At 37.5% G+C, this 22,486-nt stretch overlaps 1 protein-coding gene across 2 annotated transcripts in view; it reads left to right on the forward strand.

Moving 5' to 3' along the window:
• Positions 1-22,486, forward strand: part of FRRS1 (ferric chelate reductase 1) — a 61,400-nt gene that overhangs the window by 38,065 nt on the left and 849 nt on the right. For both annotated transcript variants that reach the window (XM_041750822.1, XM_041750823.1), the window contains 9 exons: positions 4,999-5,097; positions 6,438-6,585; positions 13,221-13,334; positions 15,073-15,185; positions 17,268-17,354; positions 19,956-20,053; positions 20,298-20,356; positions 21,027-21,170; positions 22,344-22,405. In XM_041750822.1, the coding sequence (XP_041606756.1) occupies positions 4,999-5,097; positions 6,438-6,585; positions 13,221-13,334; positions 15,073-15,185; positions 17,268-17,354; positions 19,956-20,053; positions 20,298-20,356; positions 21,027-21,170; positions 22,344-22,405 (924 nt within the window). The remainder of the gene's footprint in view (positions 1-4,998; positions 5,098-6,437; positions 6,586-13,220; positions 13,335-15,072; positions 15,186-17,267; positions 17,355-19,955; positions 20,054-20,297; positions 20,357-21,026; positions 21,171-22,343; positions 22,406-22,486) is intronic.

Genomic DNA, 22,486 nt, shown 5'->3' on the forward strand with positions numbered 1-22,486 from the left:
AATACATTTGTTATCTCTTTGATCATTCACCCTATTTTTTAGATTTTTTTTTTTTTTAGTCCAATTCTGTAGAATGTCCCACAATTTATACAGTAGATTCAAGTTAAGATTTTTGGCACAAATACTACCTAAGGGGTTTGTTTCTATCTCAGGGCATCGTATCAAGAGAAGCATAATATCAGATTATTCCATTATTGATGTGGTTTTATGTTTGATCACTGGTATCTGTCAGATTTTTCCATTGTGAAGCATGTTTTCTCTTTTTAATTAATAAGCAATCTGTTGGGGTGATACTTTGAGCGTGTATGAATATTCTGTTCCTCAATAGCATTTTACCAAATGATTTTAGCATCTATTTATGTCCCTTTCCTGAAACAGTTGTTACATTTATGGTTGCAAAGTGGTGATTTTTCTAATCTAATCATTTTTCTAGTTTATTTATTAGCTGGTGTTCTTCTAAAAAGAAGAGCTTTCTTTCCTCTGCACCTCCCTTTTCCTTTTGATGAAACAGTATGGACTAATTAATTCCTTTTGCCTATTGTGTTATTGTTTATCATTGTCATTCATCTTTTTAAAAAAATTATTTATTTGAGAGAGAGTGAGAGCAAGAATAGCAGAGAGAAGAGAGAGAACAGAGGGAGAGGGAGAAGCAGACTCTCTACTGAGCAAGTAGCCTGATATAGGGCTCCATCCCAGGACCCTGAGATCACAACCTGAGCCCAAGGCAGACGCTCAACCATCTGAGCCACCCAGGCGCCTCATCATTCTTCTTTTAGATGCTCACATTGACCCAAATATGGCCCCTTCATGCTTTTGTGTGTGTGTGTGTGTGCCCTTCTGATGTATCTCCATTAGTTTTTTGGCGTGTCCTTGCTTTCTGGTGTAACAAGATGCCCACTCATCTTACACTATTTACATTTCATCATTTTTCAAAGGAATTCTGTTTTCTTTTAATAGGAATAGTGTTTAGAAGTCAAGATTTGAGTGCTAATGTGTTTGCTGCTGCCAGTATTTCAGATACTTTTGATTCTGTCTTTGACATACTTCTACATTCTCTTTATTTGCATTGTCACTATCTCTGGCTTGGCTTACACCTTTATTATTATTTCCAGACTGCCACAGTGACCCCTTACTAGTTCTCCTGGCCCCATGATTTCTCCTGTTCATTTCTTCTTTTAACAGTCATTGACTGTTTTTTTCTTCCCAAGCTACCACTGAGATCATCTGTTTTATCCCCAAAACCTTTGGTAAACTTAGTAGTTACAGAAAAAATGTTTTTTCATTAGCCTGGCTTTCAAAACTCTTCAAAGCCCTTGTTGTAATTTCAGCCTTACTTTGTATATGTTATAGCTCACACAATTACCTATTTCCTAAAATTTTCATGTTTTTTTTAAAAAATATTTCTATGTGTTTGGTCATGGAATTTTCTCCTTTTGGGAAATTTTCCCCTGAATCTCAGCCCTACCTTATCCATGTATAAATATTTTTTATTTTCTAAGGCTTAGTTAATTATTTTTTTTTTTAAGATTTTATTTATTTATTTGAGAGAGAGTGCGTGAGCACAAGCAGGGTGAGACACAGAGGAAGAACCAGACTCCCTGCTGAGCAGGAAGCCTGATGCGGGGCTGCATCCCAGAACCTGGAATCATGACCTGAGCTGAAGGCAGATGCTTAACTGACGGAGCCATTCAGGCACCCCTATCTTTTCTTATAAGTTTTTTCAACCTTTTGGCTCTTCATAAATTGTGCTTCCATTGTGCTTTGTCTAAACCTATTTTATCATAATTCATGTACTATTATAACTGTCTCTTCCTTTAAAACATAGTCTTTGGTTGTTGCTTTTTTTTTTTCTTTTTAAGATTTTATTTATTCATTCATGAGAGACACAGAGAGAGGCAGAGACATAGGCAGAGAGAGAAGCAGACTCCATGCTTTGGAGCCCTGTGTGGTACTTGATCTGGGGACTCCAGGACCATGCCCTGGGCTGAAGGCAGGCGCTCAACTGCTGAGCCACCCAGGCGTCCCTAGTCTTTGATCCTAAGAACGATCTAGCCATCTTTATTTTTTCCACAGTATCCATAAAATATTTTCTATACAGAATACATTCTAAGTGCTTGATTCAAGAACAGATGGGAGAAAGAGGATCTGTCCAATTCAGAAATTTGGTGGAACTTCTTACATGTGTGTTTCCATGCTCCAAACTTGGGGTTTCTAGAATTGCTTGGCACCCAAGGTTGTAATAGCACCTTCTCATACTTTTCACTGTAGACTTGTGAGAACTGAGAGTTACTTCTTTTCCACCCCCATCGTTTTCTCCAATATTTGAGAGGTCTGTCTGCAATGAGTTAGCATGGCAGTTGACTTGTCATCATTTTGCCTCAGAATCAACTGTTTTGTTATGTTAAAATTTGTTTTGAATAAAAAAATGTATATACCTCATAGATGATAGTCTAGAAAACACATGGTGTTTGTTTAGAGATCAGTGAACTTTTTCTGTAAACATCCAGATAGTAACTACTTTAGAATTTGTGAGCACTTGGTCTTTTTTTTTTTTTTTTTTTTTAGCACTTGGTCTAAATATTCATCTTTGTTGTGGTAGTACTAAAACAGCAGGAGACAATCCATAAATTAATAGGTATGGCTGTGTTGCAGTAAAACTTTATTTGTGGACACTGAAATTTTGATTTCACATATTTTTACTCATCATGACATATTCTTCTTTTAATTAAAAAGATAATTTGTAGCTCAGTCAGTTAAGTGTCTGCCTTCAGCTCAGGTCATGATCCCAGGGTTCTGGATTGAGTCCCGAATTGTGCTCCTTGCTCAGTGGGGAGTCTGCTTCTTCCTCTGCCTCTCTGCCTCTGCTCATGCTCTTCTCTTTCAATAAATTAAAAAAATGATTTAGATATGTAAACATCTTTCTTAGTCTATGGGCTGTACAAAAATAGGCATTAGACTGAATTTGATCTGTTGATTCCTGGTTTAAATCATGATGACTTCAAATTTTTTGAGGTGGGCTAATTCTGATTTGAATAGAAGTAACTGGATAATTGGTTTGCTAAAGTTATGTACTTGGGAGTTCTCAAAAGTGGAACTTTTAAAAATAAATTTAAAATATGTTAGAATATCATTGGGATTAAAAAAAAAGAATATCATTGGGATTAGTGGCAAAATTTATTATAACTTGTCAGTCTTGGCTTTGTTTAAGGAGTTGAGTGACTACAACATATGAAAGACCTTATTAGATAGTTTATAGAGAATAGTTTAGAATAGGTGAAAGAACGAAAACTATGTACAGTAATTTAAAATGCAGATTTATTTCTTTGTACCATCATTTAAATGTAGTTTGAAGATTGAATCTATCTTCTTCTTCTTCTTCTTCTTCTTTAAAGATTTTATTTATTTATTCATGAGACACACACACACACACACACACACACACAGAGGCATAGACACAGGCCGAGGGAGAAGCAGGCTCCATGCAGGTAGCCCGACGTGGGACTCGATCTCGGGTCTCCAGGATCATGCCTTGGGCTGAAGGTGACGCTAAACTGCTGAGCCACCCAGGCTGCCCTTGAGTCTGTCTTCTGATAGTCATTTTAAGTAAGCTCTAACTTTCAGAGCTAAGGAATATTGGAGATTAAAAGGTAGATAAAAATTAGACTAGGGATCCCTGGGTGGCTCAGCGGTTTGGCGCCTGCCTTTTGCCCAGGGTGCGATCCTGGAGACCCGGGATCGAATCCCACGTCAGGCTCCCGGTGCATGGAGCCTGCTTCTCCCTCTGCCTGTGTCTCTGCCTCTCTCTCTCTCTCTGTGTGACTATCATAAATAAATAAAAATTAAAAAAAAATTAGACTTACAAAAAACTACCTCCTTAAGTTTAGACATATTGGTCTTAATATGTAATAGTAGATCTATTGAGTGTGTACAATATTAGCAGTATTTGATTGGTGTCCTTATCTTAAAAGTTACCCCCCCAACCCAATATAGCGCAGTGCATTTAGAGTTATGAAAAATTTTAAGACACAGATATTTATTTACAAACAATATTCACAATAAGTTTGGTGAAAAAAGGTAATGGAACTGTGTATTTTCCTATTTGAGATGAAAAAATAGGTATAAATACAAATAGATTTGTATGAATATACATGAAAGCATTAACAGTGGTGTTTGAGTTATGGGCATATAAACGTGTTATTTTAATCTATTTTTACATTGAAATTGTGTTGCCTTTGTATTATAACAAAATTATGTATGTAAGTATGTATTTATATTGAATAATGTATAGTTGACACACAATGTTACATTAGTTTCAGGTGTACAACATTGTGATTAGACAATTTTAAACACCATACTGTGCTCCTCACAGGTGTAGCTACTGTTACAACAGTGTTATAATACCATTGACTATATTTCCTGTGCTCTAACATTTGTTCCCATTACTTATTCATTCCATAGCTAGAAGCCTGTATCTCCCACTGCCTCTTGCCTATTTTGCCCATTCCCCTACCTCCTCTTCTCTGGCAGCCATCAAATTTGTTCTCTGTACTTATGGGTCTATTTCTGCTTTTTGTTTGTTTCTTCATTATAGCAGAATTATTTAAAACTGGTGAATTGGACAGCCAATTCTCTGAAATACATAGGACCATTTAGGACTGAATCAGTAAATTATGTTTTAAAAGCATCAAATAGGGGATCCCTGGGTGGCTCAGCGGTTCGGCGCCTGCCTTTGGCCCAGGGCGCGATCCTGGAGTCCCGATCGAGTCCCGCATCAGCTCCCGGCATGGAGCCTGCTTCTCCCTCTGCCTGTGTCTCTGCCTCTCTCTCTCTCTCTCTCTCTCTCTCTCTGTGACTATATAAATAAATTTAATAAATAAATAAATAAATAAATAAATAAATAAATAAAAGCATCAAATACTACTTGATTTCTTTAGGGAGGCTTTTAAAAACAAAATGTTGAAATTCCTTTGAATTTTTCTCATTTGTAAATGTTTTCAGGGTGATGATGATGCTTATTTGTGTATTCGTGAAGATCAGACCGTGCACATACAACCTTCTCACTTGATGGGGCGACGTCACCCTGTGATGGACTCCAGGGTAGGTGTGAAAATTCTGGGAAGCTCTGCCTGGCTTGTCTACCTTTTGACTCTGTGGCCGACAATGGTATAACCGTCCTGCAAGGTAGCTCCCCATCCTCAGTTAGCAGCAGAACCACAGCAGGGTTCCTTTCTTACAATAATCTGGAAGAAACTTTTCTGTGCTCTATTTTATTTTAAAAATAATATATAAAAAATAAATTATATTATTATATTTATATGTTTAACATATTAATATATTCTATTTAACACTATATATTAAATATATTTTATTATCATATAACAAAATTGTGTGTATTTAAGGTATACACCATGATGTTTTGATATACATATACATAGTGAAATGATTACTTACAGTTGCATCCTCACATACTTACCTTTCTTTTGCGGTGAGAGCACCTGAAATTTACTTTCTTAGCAAATTTCCAGGATACAATTCGCTATTATTAAATGCAGTCATCATGCTGTACGTTAGATCTCTAGACTTACTCATCCTATATAACTGCCTCTTTGTACCCTTTGACTACCATCTCCCCTTTTCTACACTTTGGAAAGCACAAGACAAGTTTCTCTTGTAGGAAAAGATGAATTCTTGCCAGTGTCACCTAAATCCTTTTTTTTTTTTTTTTGCATCTTAGAAAAAAATGGTTAAGATGGCCAGAGCAATCAGCTCCTTTTCAAAAGTGTACAGACAGATTTTTTAAGAAGAGGCTTAGTTTAATGACACAGAGTTTCTCTCCTAGTGAGAAAGAGGAGCATGTATAATAGAGAATGGTTCAGTGCCTTGGACAGGTGTCTTTAGTGCCTCTTCTTGGCATCTGTGCCAGAGATGGCCTATTTCTGGTAGAGAAGTATCTTTTTTCATATGGCAGTTGACAAGCAGGTGAGCTCTGGAGCTCTGACAGAGCAGTAGCCATCGCCTAATGACTTTATGTCCTCTGCAGAGCTTTCCCATGGGCTTGGAACTTCTCCCTTGTTGCATGTTGCCTTTTCGTTACTAGGGTATTACTTCCTAATTGTTTCTTCAATGTTTTTGATTGTGTGTTAGTGGCCAGATGGGGTTAGTACATTTGCCAAAGTTTCTAACTTGGGTAGAGGATTTGTGGGGTTTTGACTCACAGTAAAAATAGTATTTTTGCCAAGTGGGATAAAGACAAATAAACTAGGAGAAAATATTTCTTATAGTCTTCAGAGAGGAAGTGGAAAAACAATGATACAGCAGACAAATCATGCACAAAAGATCAGAGGGAAAGGAAATTGGGCAGGTCAGGATTTTGGTCATATTTTATTTTTAGCAAATCTGTGGAAAGTGCTAAGAAGACCCATTGTGTATGTTTGTAGGGTGCTCTTGAGGATATGGCTTGGAGGCTGGCGGATGGTGTTATTCAGTGTTCTTTCAGAAGAAACATTACCCTTCCCGGGGTTAAAAATAGATTTGATCTAAACACAAGCTACTACATATTTTTAGCAGACGGTGCAGCTGACAATGGTACGTATATTGATGAAAACTATCTTTTCAAAGTTTTTCTTCTCTCTTCTTCCCTTTTCCACCTTTCCAGGAGAGACTACTATAATTGCTCATTTTTAAAGACACACACTTGTGAATAAAGAGTTATCAAAACCCTTTTCCATTTTTGCCTGACAATTTGACTTTGGTTGACCTTCTCATTTTGTTTCCCGGGGAACTAGATAAAAGTAGTGTCAACTGTGTTATAAGGTGACATGCTTATGATAAAAATGCCTTCTGGCTGGCAAACTGCACTTGGACCAGGAAGATCTATAAATACCGAGTAAGAAGCCATATCTTTGGGCTTCTCTAAGTGTTGTGACATTGGCAGATCCCTGGCAGGGATCCTATAGCAGTGACTATAGGGCTGTTGCAAGAGATATTGGCCTTTGCAGGATAACCTGTCCACTGTGAATCTCATCCCCTTGAGCTTGAGCTTTGTCCAGGGAGGTGGAGGAAGTATAGAGAGTATAGTAGATCCTGGGCAGCTGAATAAGGAGCTACAGGATCTCCCATTGAAGGAAAATGCCTCTAAATGTTCTGCAGGTTTGCTGTGTCTGCTGTCCCACATCTCTCTAAGTGAATCTGATGCCAGGTGCAGCCTACAGTAGTTTTATGAGATTGAATATTTAATTTATCCTTAAGAAGGCTGTCCTGGTGGGAACTGCAACACATATATTAATAAGGATTATAAGATTTTGTTTAAGGTCTTGGCTGATGATGTTTTGAAGAACTACAGGAAATGCCAAGGTATTATTTAGTGACTCTTCTCTTAGGAGATAATACTACCCCCAAACTTTGAGAATATAGCTTCCTTTGAAAATGGTGAGAAGCTGGGCATATGGAATGAAGGTTAGGGGGTGAGGTAAAGAAGAGGAAGAGTAGAAATGTGCAGGTAAAATTGTGAAAAGATTTTGCATATTCTATCGTGTGATTTAGATTTTATATTATAGGTAAAGGAAGACGATGGTTTTGAAGCAGGATAAAGTATCTACTCAGTGTTATGAGAAAATTTAGGAATATTTGTAGGTTTAGTTGTAGATGATATGAGTAGCTATCTTAGTCAAACCATGCATTCTTATTTGCACCAGCAATAGCAAATATAGCCTAAAAATCATTTCTTGGTTATGTGATAATAATGAAGAAAAACTACTCTGGGCTTAATGAGTGCCAGTCACTGGCTAAGCACTATAGTTAGAGCATTCATTTTTATCTTCATAAAAATTATTTTAGATATATACTCTTACTATCCCTGTTTCATCTGAGAGGAAACTGAGGTTTACATTAAGTAATTTGCCCAGATAAATCAGTGGTAGAGCTGGAATTTGAACCCAAACTCTTTGACTTCAGAGCTGAAGTAGTTAATATGGAAAATGTAGGAACTGAATTTTTAATGAGAAAAAGGGTCAAATATTTGTGTTTTTAAATGGATGCCATTCAAGTACAGGTCATTGTGTTTGTTGTTACTGTAGCTCTCTCTTATTGTGCATTACATATATCTCATTTCTCACAGAGGCTTTTTAAATAGACATTATATTGCCTATTTAAGAGAAGGAAACTGGAACTTAGAAAGGCTAAATAACTTGTTCCAAATCAAACTAGTAGCAGAGTCAGAAATTAAACCCCAGGCTGTTCCACTTACAGAAGCTGTGCCCTTTCCGTCATAGCAAACTTTCCTTTGGTGCTGGTACATGATTATTGATGCAAATGGATGTCTTAAATTGCTAGGGGATTTAACAGTCTGCATTTATACTTTAAAAAACTTGATATTTAGGGGCGTCTGGGTGGCTCAGTTGGTTAAGCGTCTGCCTTCAGCTCAGTTCATGATCTCAGGGCCTTGAGATCGAGCCCTACATTGGGCTCCCTGCTTAGTGGCAGTCTGTTTCTCCCTCTCCTTCTGCCCCTCCTCCCTGCTCATGCTCTTTCTCTCTCTCTCGTATAAGTGAATAAAATCTTAAAAAAACTTGATACTTAAAAAATTTATACTTTAAAAGAAAATCAATTTCATTTAAGTGGATAAATTCTATTATATAATAAATTGTGTGTCTGTGTGGCGGGTGTATGACAATGCCAATATTTCTTCTTGGGTCAGCACTGTAGAAATTGGAATGTATTTTCTGATAGAAACAATATTTTAAGTGATAGTTCCAATATTCCCCCAGAAAAACCTAGTTCATGGATAATGTAGCTGCAGAGTAGAGCATTGCTGTATCTCCCTCTCCTGCTGGCGTTGCCATGCTGATGGTATGGTGGAAAGAATCTCCATCTTGTGTTTTGTGGTGTTTCTCAAAGTGTGGCCTCAAACAGCCTACTTCAGATCCACTTGGAGTGACTACTAAAAATATAGATTGCTGAACTCCATCTTAGACCCACTGAATCTCTCATTGATGCTTGGAATCTGCATTTTTAACAAGCATCCAGGTGATTGTTTTGTATACTGTGGTTTAATAACTTGCTCTCTCTCGGACAAGGTTCTCCCAAATAAGGTGTATACATTATAAGAGAGTCTAATAACACTAGAACCTTCTATTTAGATTTATTTGATCTCATCTCAAAAATTTCTACTTTAATATATTTTACAGTGGTCATAATGCACTAAAACAATAGTATATTAATATGTTCGATAACTAAATTATACATATATCTGGAGCACAGACTCTTTTTTTTTTTTTTAACTGATGGAGTGTGAAGCAAAAAAGCAAAACAAAACCTAAAGAAAAAAAAAAAAAGAAAAAAAGAAACCACCCAAACCTAGACATTACTGCTTCAGGGAATAAGCTTTCCAGTACCCTTGTATTGGGGAACAAAGTACAATTGCCACATAAATCATTGTATCTTCTGTTATCTAGTTATATGTATGTGGACCATTTATAAATTGCACTCCGCTTAAAAGCAGTGAGGCTTTGTGAGGTTGAAACTATTTTTCAAAGCAATCATAAAATCTCTATAACCTATATAAAAAATGTAAAATGTACCCAATTTCAGTTAAATCCATTCAAAACCTTTTTCTAATGCTGTTTTTCCCCCAGAATGCTGGCATTGTCCTATCATGAGATAAGCAGTCATGTGAAATGATGGAACTCACTTGAGTGAATAAGTAATTCACAATTAGGAAATATACCAATTTAAATAATTAACGAATTGGAAACCCTGTTTATCACGACTGGTTATTTTAACAATTTAGGAATAATACACGTCATGTAATACTGTAGAGCCTTGTACCAAACATGAACTCAACCTGCCTTAGAGCAGAAATCCAGGATTATAATGGAGCCATACAAAGAAATTCCAAAATTATAACGGACTTCTGCTTTAATGAAGGTTAAGTTCTTGCTTAGCTCATGGGTCTGCAGTGAATCAGAATTTAAAAACACTTTCTTCCAATTTACCTCTCAGGCATTGGGAATGTGGTCTGGTTTTTGTCACCACCACTCTGCTAATTCAGTATAATTTCTGATCTTATTGTCTCTTTCTCTTGACTCTCTTCTCTAGGTATCTATTACATAAAACCTTTCTTGTTTGCTGCTTTTGCTCTGATCTTCTCTGTTATAAACAAGTGATGATATAATAGTATTTCTTAAATGACTAACAGTTGTTCTAACACCATTTTTTGAATAGTTCATTTTATCTCTGCTGCTTTAAAAGCCTCATTATTGTATACCAAAAACATCTATCAGTAAATCAAACTATTTCTAGTTTATTCTTTGATTAATCTACTACTGTACCAGTTGAATTACTGTAGCTTTATAATAAATTATGAATTTTGATAGAGCATGATTCCCCTCTTGGTTTCCTTTTTAAGAAATTCTTGCCTCTTAGTTGTGTATCTGTTCTTCCAGATACACTTTAGAAATGACTGTCAGATTCCATTAAAAATCCTACTGGAGCTGTGATTGGAATTGTAATTAAATGTTAGATTAATTTGGGGAATAATTGACATCTTTGCAATAGTGAGTCTTTTTATCCAGGAATATGTTGGATATTCCACTGGTTAAAATCTGGTGGTTTTCTTCATGTCTTCATATAGGCTCATATATTTTTTGTTACTTTGTTTCTATATATTTTGTAGATTTCTAATACAAACTCTTGTGAATGGGATTATTTTTCTTACATTTTCTAAGTTTGTTGGTGTATAGGAAATGATGAAGTTTTGGGATATAGGTGAGGTTTGGTGGGGTGAGGTCTGGAGTCCAAGAGCAAGAAAGAATTCTTGATACATCTTTCAAATGGTATAAAATGGTGGTTTTAATTAAAACATGGGGACATGACTGGTGGGCAGAAAGAGCTGGTACCCCAGGCCTGTGAGGGGTGGCTGATTATATCTGGGAGTTGGGGGGGGGGTGGTGGTTTGAGCATAGTGTACTCTCTAAGGAATTTTGGAAGCAAGGTATCCAGGATCTTGAGGGGGCTAGCTATTGTTAGGAAAAGGTCACTTATTACTGTCTAATAAAACCTGAGTCATGAGACCCTTCAGATGTATATTGGTGGGCCATGTTCTTGGGGGATGATTGCCAACATGTATCTTGGGGTTTTAGAGTTAGAGGACATTTCTAAAGGAATTTTTATATGTTTAAGTAGACTTACAGGATCCTGGGCGTCAGGCTAAGATTGTCTTTTGCTCTTAGCAAAGTATTAACATTGAGGCAGTTGAGTCTGTAGAGGAAGGTCCCTTTGCCTGTTTCAAGGACTTGTCCATGTGCTACCCCAGGCTCGTGCTTTGTCCTCAGCTAGTTTTCTGTTCCTCCATCAGGAAAGTTATTGGCTTCCTTAAAATTGTATGTAGCATTTTCATAAAATTTTAAACAGTATCTTCTATATCAGCAACTGTGTCACCCTTTTGTGTTTCTAATACTCTTTGTGTTCTTTCTTTTTATCTTGTGGTCTGACTTGCCAAAAACTTAGTTGATTTCATTGGGCTTTTATATAATAGCCTTGATTTTTTGACTTACTAGTTTGTTAAAATCCACCTTTATTTTTTTATTTTTTATTTTTTTAAAGATTTTATTTATTCATGACAGACACAGAGAGACAGAGAGAGAGGCAGAGACACAGACAGAGGGAGAAGCAGGCTCCATGCAGGGAGCCCGACGTGGGACCTGATCCTGGGTCTCCATGATCACGCCCTGGGCTGAAGGTGGCGCTAAACCACTGAGCCACCAGAGCTGCCCCAAATCCACCTTTATTTTTATCAATCTTCCTCTCTGACTTCCTAGGTTATATTTTGTTGTTGTAAATACCTTTTGAATTAAATGATTACTTCAATATTTTAAGTTTTTTTTTTTTAAAGGAAATGCTTTTTAAATGATAAAAACTTCTTTTGAAAAGTACCTTGATTGCATCACATGTGTTTTGATATGAAGTGTCTTAATTGTTACTCATTTTAAAGAAGACTTACAATTTATTTTTATTTATTTTAGATTTTATTTATTTATTCATGAGAGACACAGATAGAGAGAGGCAGAGACACAGGCAGAGGGAGAAGCAGGCTCCATGCAGGAAGCCTGATGTGGGACTCGATCCTGGGACTCCAGGATCACACCCTGGGCCGAAGGCAGGCACCAACCCACTGAGCCACCCAGGGATCCCTGAGACTTGCAATTTAAATTTTGATTCCGTATTTAACCTCAGGGATGTTTAGAAGAGTAGTTTTATAAATATCTAGGTGGATCATTTTTTCCTAGTTTTTTTATTGTTAATTTTTAGTTTTGTTGCATTTTGGATAAATAATGTAACCTGTATCCTGTATGTATTTCTTTTTTTGGAAATTATTGAGATGTAGTCTGTGGTGTAGTACTTATTTCATTGGAGTACAGATTCCTTTATATCTGTTATGTCAAATTTCTTAATTCTTTTTATTCTTCTTGACACTTGTGTTGTATTCTAAAAATAATGTGTGTTCCATGATTTTTTCTCCTAATGATGGACATTTAGCTTGCTTAATATATATATATATATTTTTTTTCGTCCAGCATAAAAAGTCCACAACTTTTTGTAGATATTTTTGTGCATTTATCTTTGCACAAAGGGGAGTGTTTCTGTAGGATAGATTCCCAGAATGTACAACCACACATACATACTCACATACTAAAATAATTCTACACATTCACAGACTTAATCTTATACATAATAAATAATAACACATCCTCAGTTTGTTTATGTCACTGTTACTTGGGATTTTGATTTGTTAGTCTAAGCCAGTCCAAATTGACCATATGCCAAATAATGTAGTATCAAAATGTTTTTGTTGTTTTCTACCCACCCATTTTGTCCAGGTACAATAGGATTCCAGATTTTTAAAAGTGTGTAGTATCTTTGAAGAATTATATTTGACATTTTCAGTGATTTTTGATATTATCAGTGATCAGTTTGACTTCAGTGTTTGGTCTCTTGCATACTTCAGCTCTTTCACTGTAACTTGTCCATTCTTTGTCCTCATTTTGATTCATTTCTTGATTGGCTAAATTATTTCTTTAACTTTTTTCAAGAAGACTGTTTATACTTGAATATACATTTATGTGGCTTTTGCATATGAATGATATCTCTGATGATATTTATTTTTTATTACCTTAAAAATTATTGAGGAAGTAATTCTTCATTTTCATTTTTTAAAATTTCAGGTCGAATTTATAAGCATTCGCGGCAACCTTTGATTACATATGAAAAATATAACGTGACAGGCTATCCAAAGAACGTGGGAGGATCCCGTTCTTTATTCCTTCTGAAGACACATGGTAAGTTACATGTGTAATCTCATTATTACTTTGTGGAATAAATTTACCTGATGACTCAGAACTGGTTGGATTAGGAATGGTGGTGGGCATAATTTAGCAAATGTTCATAAATCTTCTATGTTTAAATATTAACATTTGCAGGTAGCAGTATCTATCTTAATGTTTGCTAGTTTGTGTTAAAGATGGAAAGTAGGGATAATTCAGTGGTTTTAACCCTGGCTATACATTAAAATCACTAATGGAGTTTTTAAGACATCTATAGTTTTTATTTATTTTATTTATTCATGAGAGACACAGAGCGAGAGAGAGAGAGAGAGAGAGAGAGACAGAGACACAGGCAGAGGGAGAAGCAGGCCCCATGCAGGGAGCCCGATGTGGGACTCGATCCCGGGTCTCCAGGATCATACCCCGGGCTGCAGGCGGCAGTAAACCGCTGTGCCACTGGGGCTGCCCTATCTATAGTTTTTAAAGAGTGCCCCAGTTATTTCTAACTATAGCCAGAGGTGAGTATCTGGGTTAATCAATTTAATTTTTGTGAGATCTTAACTAGGACATTTATTAAAATAAAAGCTTGTAATAGAAGAGTGCTTTGTAATTTTGATTGTTTAACAGTAGTTTGGTTTCAAAGATAGAGTTTCGTTGAAGAATGGATATAAGTATTTGAGGGTATACAAATTACTCAGTGCTAAATATGTGACGACGTTAAATCATGAAATGATTAAATGATTAAAATGATGAAATTAACCACATTGAGCCATAGCCTAAAAACAAGGCTCTAACATGCTCTGATTCTACAGATGAAAGTTGATTCCATTTGAAAAGTAGCCCAGTTTATTGTTGAAAATATGGGATTTAAAAGAAGTAGAATATGGATCCCTGGGTGGCTCAGCGGTTTAGCACCTGCCTTTGGCCCAGGGCATGGTCCTGGAGTCCCGGGGGTTGAGTCCTGCATCGGGCTCCCTGCATGGAGCCTGCTTCTCCCTCTGCCTGTGTCTCTGTCTTTCTCTCTCTGTGTGTCTCTCGTGAATAAATAAATAAAATCTTTAAAAAAAATAAAAGTAGGGGAATAGCGCAGTGTATACTAGTGTGGGGGAGATCTTTCCTTACTTGGTATATTTCCTTTATATTCTCTAGAGTAATTCCTTCCAGTAGTGTTTCAATAAATGTCATCATAGTTAAGCTTGAAAATAACTTTATTATTGGTAATTTGCTTCTACTAGTAGCGCCAGCATGACAGTAATTGGATTTCACATGTAAATGTGTCTATTTGTTTTTATTGTTTTTGGAATGGGAAGAGAAAAGATGCTCACATAACTGCAGAAGGGCTGTATTAGTGTCATAGTTAAGAGCACCATTGCTGAAGCCAGACTGGGTTTGAAACCCAACTTGGTAAATATAGGCAAGTTATTTAACTTCTCTCTTCCTTAGTTTCTCCATCAGGCAAAACTAGAATAATAATTGTAACTACTGAATGGGATTGTTATAAAGACCAATTAGAGTAATACATGTCAAGCACTTAGAGACAGCGCCTGGCACATGATAGGAGGGACAGAATTGTTAACTTTTAGAAGTAGTACTGGTGGTGGGTATAAGCTATGATATATGGGGTGCTTTTAGGTTATGCTTACATTCATTCAGTGTATTTCATTATTTGTTTTCTATGTTCTGAGTATTTGGCTTGGCCATATATGAAATAGCTTGGTTTGTGATGTCAGTCATTCTATTTTTTCACCTGCAGGTGCCTTAATGTTTGTGGCCTGGATGACTACCGTGAGCATAGGTGTGCTCATTGCTCGGTTCTTCAAATCTGTTTGGTCAAAGGCCTTCCTTGGTCAAGCAGCTTGGTTTCAGGTAGGTGGTAGAAAAAGTTTAATGCAACTTCCATATTATTTGAATGCTGCAAGATGAAAACATAGGTAATATGTGGCTTTCTTTTCCTTCTTTTTTTTTTTTTTTTTTGGTGGTTATAGTTGTAGTTGTGGAATCCTTATAATTTCTTCATTTTGCCCTTTGGTTTCCTAACTGTTTGAGAAGAGACATAGGATACTTGATGGTGGTCAAAATAGAGACAGCTTTATGAGGCTCAGGCTGGATTGGAGAATGTCTCAGAGCCATGTGCACCCCTTTGTAACATAGACTTTGGGACCCAAAAGATCCTGACTTACATGTCCACTAGCTGAGGGTAGAGCCTGGAAGAGGATTCATTCACTGCACTCACTGAGTGCAGATAGGTCAAGGAGGATGGAGAGCAGAAAGAGAAATAATGAGGGTTAATGCATGCATTTCCAAACAAGGGTCTGTCCTCTGGTTGATGCCAATGAATGTTGGACTGTCTCTGGGTCACTGATCAAGATCATCTATCTCCTCTGTGGGTGGGAAGAGGAGCTAGAAGTGTTTCTTTTCATGCTGTCCCTTTGCATGGGATGAGGAGACAGCTCTTGATAGGAAGACAAGAGTCAATAAGCACCCCTCAAAACAAGCAAAACAAACCTTGTCTTTTACATGTCATGGGGTGTAGACAGTTGCACATATAGTGGAAGATCAATGAGTATGTGTTGAAATAGAATGTACATGTCTGCTTTTGAAAAAATACCATTTATTGAAACACTTTTAACTTTATAAGGGTATTCTTGAGACTTTACATAAGTTTGTAGCCTTTAAGACTTACTTTATCTGACCTGGTTTTCAATATCGGCTCTCGCAGGGTCAATGTATTTTATTTGTTCTCACTACTGCTATGTGCCTTGCTCATCTCTGTCTTTGCCTTTGGTTTCTCTCCTTTTCTCTTCTTCTCTCACTTTTTCTTTCTCTTGTTCTCTGTCTCTGTCTCTCTCTCATCTGCTTGTGTGGATATTCCCAATTAGAAAATTCTTTGCATCTACATTTTACCAATTCAAATTCTCTATTGCATTTCTTTCTTTATTAAAGATTTTATTTATTAATTATTTGACAGAGAGAGAGAGAGAGAGAGAGAGTCCAAGCAGGCAGAGCAGCTGGCAGAGGGAGAGGGGGAGGGAGAAGCAGGCTCCTTGCTGAGCAGGGAGCCCAGCCTGATGCAGGGCTGGATTCCAGGACCATGAGCTGAAGGCAGATGCTTAACTGACTGCACCACCGAGGCACCCCAAATTCTCTACCGCCTTTAAAACTCTGATGTTGCTATATGTAGTGTAATATATAGAAGGATTATATGTCCTCCTTCCCTGAGATAGTTTTTCTTTGTACTGTTTATCCTGGCATAGCCAAATCACAGTGCCATTCCACTCTCATGATTTAGACAATGAGTTGACATTTCATATGTTTCTCTCATCTACTCACTTGTATCCTAAGCTCCTCAGGAAACAGTATTTTCTGTTTCCTTGCTGTCCTTGCTGTCTCATTGTATCTGGTACAGCACTGTGCTTGGTCGTGGAACATCATAAAGGAAGGAAATGAAAGACTTTTGGCAGGTAGGTGTGCTCTGTGTGTGAAATAGCCATACCTGCTGCGCTGTGCAGGTGAAGTCTTGGCAAATGCTTTTGAATGATGGAGATGGCAGCTTAGAGTTTTCTTTAAAGTTCAATCATTGGGATTTCTGGGTGGCTCAGTGGTTTAGTATCTGCCTTGGGCCCAGGGCATGATCCTGGAGTCCTGGGATCGAGTCTCACATCGAGTCCCACATCGGGCTCCCTGCAAGGAGCCTGCTTCTCCCTCTGCCTGTGTCTCTGCCTTTGTCTTTCTCTGTATCTCTCATGAATAAGTAAATAAAATCTTTAAAAAAATAAAGTTCAATCATTTATTAAGTTTTTTTTTTAACTCACCGTAAATGGTGATTAGATGCCCATCAAATGTGTGCCTCCAGTGAATCCCACCCCAGGATCTTCTCGCCACAGTCTCACCAACTCCTTTCTCTTACCTGGTTAACTGTTTTTTCACCATGTCATTTCACCCTCACAGGTGCATCGGATGCTTATGCTCACTACGACTGCCCTCACCTGCGTTGCTTTTGTTCTGCCTTTTATTTACAGAGGAGGCTGGAGTTCGGTAAGTATCTCTTAAACAGAATGTTTTTATATAAATTGATTTTGATGTCAGAGGAAATTGCTGTTTCCTTCTCAAATGAGAAGAGGTTAAAAGATATTTCTGCATGTATCTCTCTTTCTTCCCTTTTTTAATCATCTGGCAACTATTCCATATGGCTGGGGGGCCAGAGGTAGAGCGAGGATGTGATTGCAGATTACTTGGTAATGAAATATATTTTTAGGCTGCATTAAATGTTATGGATACTCCACATAGCTTGGGTGAGTTTTCTCACTATGGGGTGGTGAAAATTCAAAGTGTGATGTCTAAGGAACATGAACACTGTAAGTGGTTTTCTCTAATATTACAATTGCCTCTAAGCTAACGTCAGAGTGAAGATATTTGCTGGTATGTTTACTGGTGTATCTTAAGTACCCAGAGCAGATTCTGGTACATAGTAGGTCCTCAGTAAATATTGAATGAATGAATAAGACTTACTGAGAATAATGTACCTAGGGTCAGAGCCTGTGCTTCCATGGCATTTTTCCAATTTTATAGCCAGTCAGAATTTGATATCAAAATTTATTATTTTAGTTCAGGCTGTTGATATAAAGGCAAGATTGATGAATCTTGAGTCACCAGGAAACCTCTTGCCTGCTTTTAGGTAGTTTCTAGATTGGTTAAACTTTTTTTTTTTTAAATAAAGGAAATGATGAAGATTTTCTTTTTTTTTTTTTTTGATGAAGATTTTCAGATAGGAACTATCCATCAGAACTATATTTTATGCAGATATTTGGGACAAGGGTAATTTCTTTTTTTAAAGCTTTTATTTAGGGGATCTCTGGATCTCTACCTACCTTTGGTCCAGGGCGTGATCCTGGAGTCCTAGGATCGAGTCCTGCATAAGGCTCCCTGCATGGAGCCTGCTTCTCCCTCTGCCTGTGTCTTTGCCTCTCTCTCTCTGTGTGTGTGTGTGTGTGTTTCTCATGAATAAATAAATAAGATCTTAAAAAAAAATAAAGATTTTATATATTTATTTGAGAGAGAGAGATAGTGAGAGACAGTGTGAACAGGGGCAGGGGCAGAAGCAGACTCCCCACTCATTGAGTGGGGAGCCCAGTGTAGGACTCAGGGCTCAATCCAAGGACCCCAGGATCGTGACCTGAGCCAATGGCAGATGGTCAACCTACTGAGCCACCCAGGTGCCCTAAGGGTAATGCTTGTTTTGTAAGCTTTGTAGTTTGCAGTCTTTGCAGTTTATGAATAGGATTGTATAAAGGGGAGAGTATAGTAGCTACATCATAGGCTCTCTGTGAGTTGAGAGTTAATTAGCTGAAAGCACTTAGGCTAGTTTCCTGTGCATTCTAAGCACATATAAGAATTTCATTGCTGTTGTTATTGTGGTTTTATGAGATAGAAGCACTTTCCCTCTCCATGGTCCTGGTTATAATTTATCTTTGTATAACTGAGTCCATGGCTTGAAAGTGTTTTTGTAATATTCTTTTGTCGGATTATTGTTCCTCTTTACCAAAGCTTCCTATCATGGCTTAGAAACTACTATACCCTTGTTCTAGATCACAGATTTTAGAGCCTAACGAAGCATGACAGTCAGTGACAACAGACTGAAATAGTCCTCCATCTTTTTTTTTTTTTTTAATTTTTTAAAATTATTTTTTATTATTTATTTATGTAGTCATACAGAGAGAGAGAGAGAGGCAGAGACACAGGCAGAAGGAGAAGCAGGCTCCATGCACCGGGAGCCTGACGTGGGATTCGATCCCGGGTCTCCAGGATCGTGCCCTGGGCCAAAGGCAGGCGCCAAACTGCTGCGCCACCCAGGGATCCCTAGTCCTCCATCTAAGCATGTCAAGGGTTAGAACATCTCCTTAGTCCCTTTCTTAGGTTTTAAAGTGGAATAATTGTGCTAAGTGGCCTAACCCAACTATCTGCTGTTTTGAGTAGTCATGCAGCATCTCTAAGAGAGGAGTGGAGCTAAAAGTGTTGAGATACCTTGTTGATGTTTTTTTTCTCAGGTTCGACCTCCATTCTGAACAGAGGAGATAAGATTTTAATGAATGGCTGTATGGGTTATTCATTTAATCAACATTTAGTGAGTGACTAAGGCTCTGTTAAGCATTTGAGTTACAAGGAATCATATAGAACCTTCAGCTCAAGGAAACACAGAGGTCTAAACAAAATTACTGTACATTGGGGTGATTGCTCTTGACATGAGGATACTAACGGGCCCTAGGTGGGCTGTACTGGTGTTGGTGATCATCTAACATCCTGATGGGGGAGAGGCAGCACTCTGAATTTCACCACAATCATTTACACACTGTGTGTGGCACTGGATACACTACTTGATATCTCTAAGCCTCAGTTCTCTGTTTTAAAAGTGGGATATTGCTAACTGTCAAGCATTATAGACAGCATTAGTAATACTGTATATAGAGTATGTATCTGGTATACAGAGGGTGATCAGTGAATGGTGCCTGTTGTTATTAGTAAATGTTTAAAGCCACAGAAAAACACAAAGAATACATCATCTGTGTGTATTATTTTTAATTTGAGGATTTAAATTGGTGGGTGAGATTGAGGCCATTAAAATGATGTATCTTTGTTCAGTATGCAGGTTATCACCCATACCTTGGTTGTATAGTGATGATTTTAGCAGTTCTTCAGCCTCTTTTGGCAGCCTTCAGGCCACCTTTACATGACCCAAGGTACTTACAGCTTTTATATACAAGTGGTCTTAATGTGGATATCATTATTTGGCAAACTAATTCCTTTCTAAGTGAAAACACTTTGTATCTTATAAAATTCAGTGGTAAATTATATTTACTTTAAAGGGTTTTAAAATGTATTTCAGATATCTAATTCCTAGGCAATAAGGGAAATTGCATGCTTTTTATCCTCTTGGGAATTAATTGTAGTTCTATCACTTTTGACTGGTTCTTTATTTGGTAGGAGGCACATTTTTAACTGGACTCATTGGAGTATGGGCACAGCTGCTAGAATAATAGCAGGTAAGTAATTGTGATGCCACTTATTCATATATAATTGCTGGTTGTTTATATTGCAGGTGGTAATTTGGCTTAAATGATTTTTAGATGTATTAGTAATCGGAGTAATTGGTTGTTGAGGAGAGATCAGCCTTAAACATTGAGATCCAGAAAGTAATTTCTAGAGGGGATTATTTAAGTCATTATTTCAGTTTGAAGTTTAAGGTTTTTGAAATGGCTTTAAAACTTTCCTTCTAAGACTCCTTTTTTTTTAGCATTTGCCTTTGCCAACTGAATAAGCTGTGCTAATGGCCAAATGCTCAAGTTGAGGGTCATTTGTGAGTTGGGGTGAGATGGGCTGGGAGCATCCCAGCCCAGTGTCTGCAAGTCATTTCCATGGGGATGGTATCTTCAAGGGAAAGTGATTTTCAAAAGTCAAGTATGGTTATCAATATATTTTGAATGTCTTTTATTAAACAATTAGTAGATCATAATTATAATTTCCATTTACTGTTTCTAGTCTTATAATTAAAAAAAGACTAAGTTAACTATTTAGTCTTAAATATTAATCTAATTCATCTCCTAAACTCTTTTACTATGTTTTATTTGATATAATACACACACACATGTACATACATAATTACCTCCCTTGGGGGTGACTACATTTAAATATATATTTTTCTTATAAATGTAGTGGCAGCAATGTTCCTGGGAATGGATTTACCAGGACTGGATCTTCCTGGCCCATGGAAAACCTATGTAATGATTGGATTTGTAGCCTGGCATGTTGGGACGGAGATTGTTCTGGAGATACATGCTTATCGACTTTCTCGAAAAGGTAACCTACTCAAAAAGCCATGTTACGTAGAATCACTTTTGGAGTATGGGCACAGATATACAAACCCCAGGAATGTAATTAGTTTCTACAGACTGATGATTGACTCTTTTTTTTTTTAAGGTTTTATTTATTTATTCATGAGAAACACACACTCACACAGAGGCAAAGACACAGGCAGAGGAAGAAGCAGGCTCCATGCATGGAGCCCAATGTGGGTTTCGATCCCAGTTCCCCAGGGTCACACCTTGGGCTGAAGGTGGCACTAAACCGCTGAGCCACCCAGGCTGCCCCTGGTGGTTGACTCTTACCTGGTAGCTCAGTAAAAATGTCTGTGATGATTGGTTAGTGTTAGCATTAATGGAAATATTTTGCCCCTTGTTTTTTATACTCATTAGTATTAGAATTTGTGAATTAAAAAAAGGGACTATTTTAGGTTTTAGGGAAGAAGTCATTTTTTTTTTTTAAGATTTATTTATTTATTCATGAGAGACGCAGACTGAGAGATGCAGACTGAGAGAGGCAGAGACCTAGGCAGAGGGAGAAGTAGGCTCCTCGCAGGGAGTCTGATACGGGACTCGATCCCGGATCCCGGGATCATGACTTGAGCCGAAGGCAGGCACCCAACTGCTGAGCCACCCAGGTGTCCAAGAAGTCTTTTTTTAATAAATACTTTATATTTTGCATGCTGGTCTGACTTCGAGCCAGTACACACTGAGAAACCTGAATGCACGGAGCCAAGAGAACCCAGAAGTGGAGGAAGAAGAGATGCCCAAAGTCAACACAGGGCAAAACTGCAGACAGATTTTGCCTATTTGATGAACTTCTTACCGTGTACTAGCACTTAGGTTGCTATCTACATAATACATAGCTAGCTAACCAGGCAAGCTAGATAGGAAGAACTTATTTTACCCAAACTTTCTAGTGGTGTCTATTGACCAGGAGAAGAGGCATATTTTCAGTCCCTTGACAAATTTTAAATCTATAGCCAGCTTGTCCCAGTTTGTGAGAGCCTTACGTGTTTAGGAAATTTGCAACATTTGGTAGCTTGAAAGAGAATATACAGCTGGAGATGAACAAAGGCTACACATCAGGGCTTTTTTTTTTTTTTTTTTTGAGAGTTAGTTTACTGGCATATTCGTGGGCCTTATAAACTTATGTTGTTGTTCTTGACAGTTGAAATATTGGATGATGCTAGAATTCAGATCCTTCAGTCATTCACTGTAGCTGAAGCAGAAGTAAGTCCTCCTTTTCTTATTTAGTGACATAAACTTCAATGATAGTAGTTTCTTTCTTTCACATCTCAATTTTCCTTCCAG

Source organism: Vulpes lagopus, chromosome 3 (genome assembly GCF_018345385.1).
Source record: "Vulpes lagopus strain Blue_001 chromosome 3, ASM1834538v1, whole genome shotgun sequence".
In the NCBI taxonomy this organism is placed as follows: domain Eukaryota; kingdom Metazoa; phylum Chordata; class Mammalia; order Carnivora; family Canidae; genus Vulpes; species Vulpes lagopus.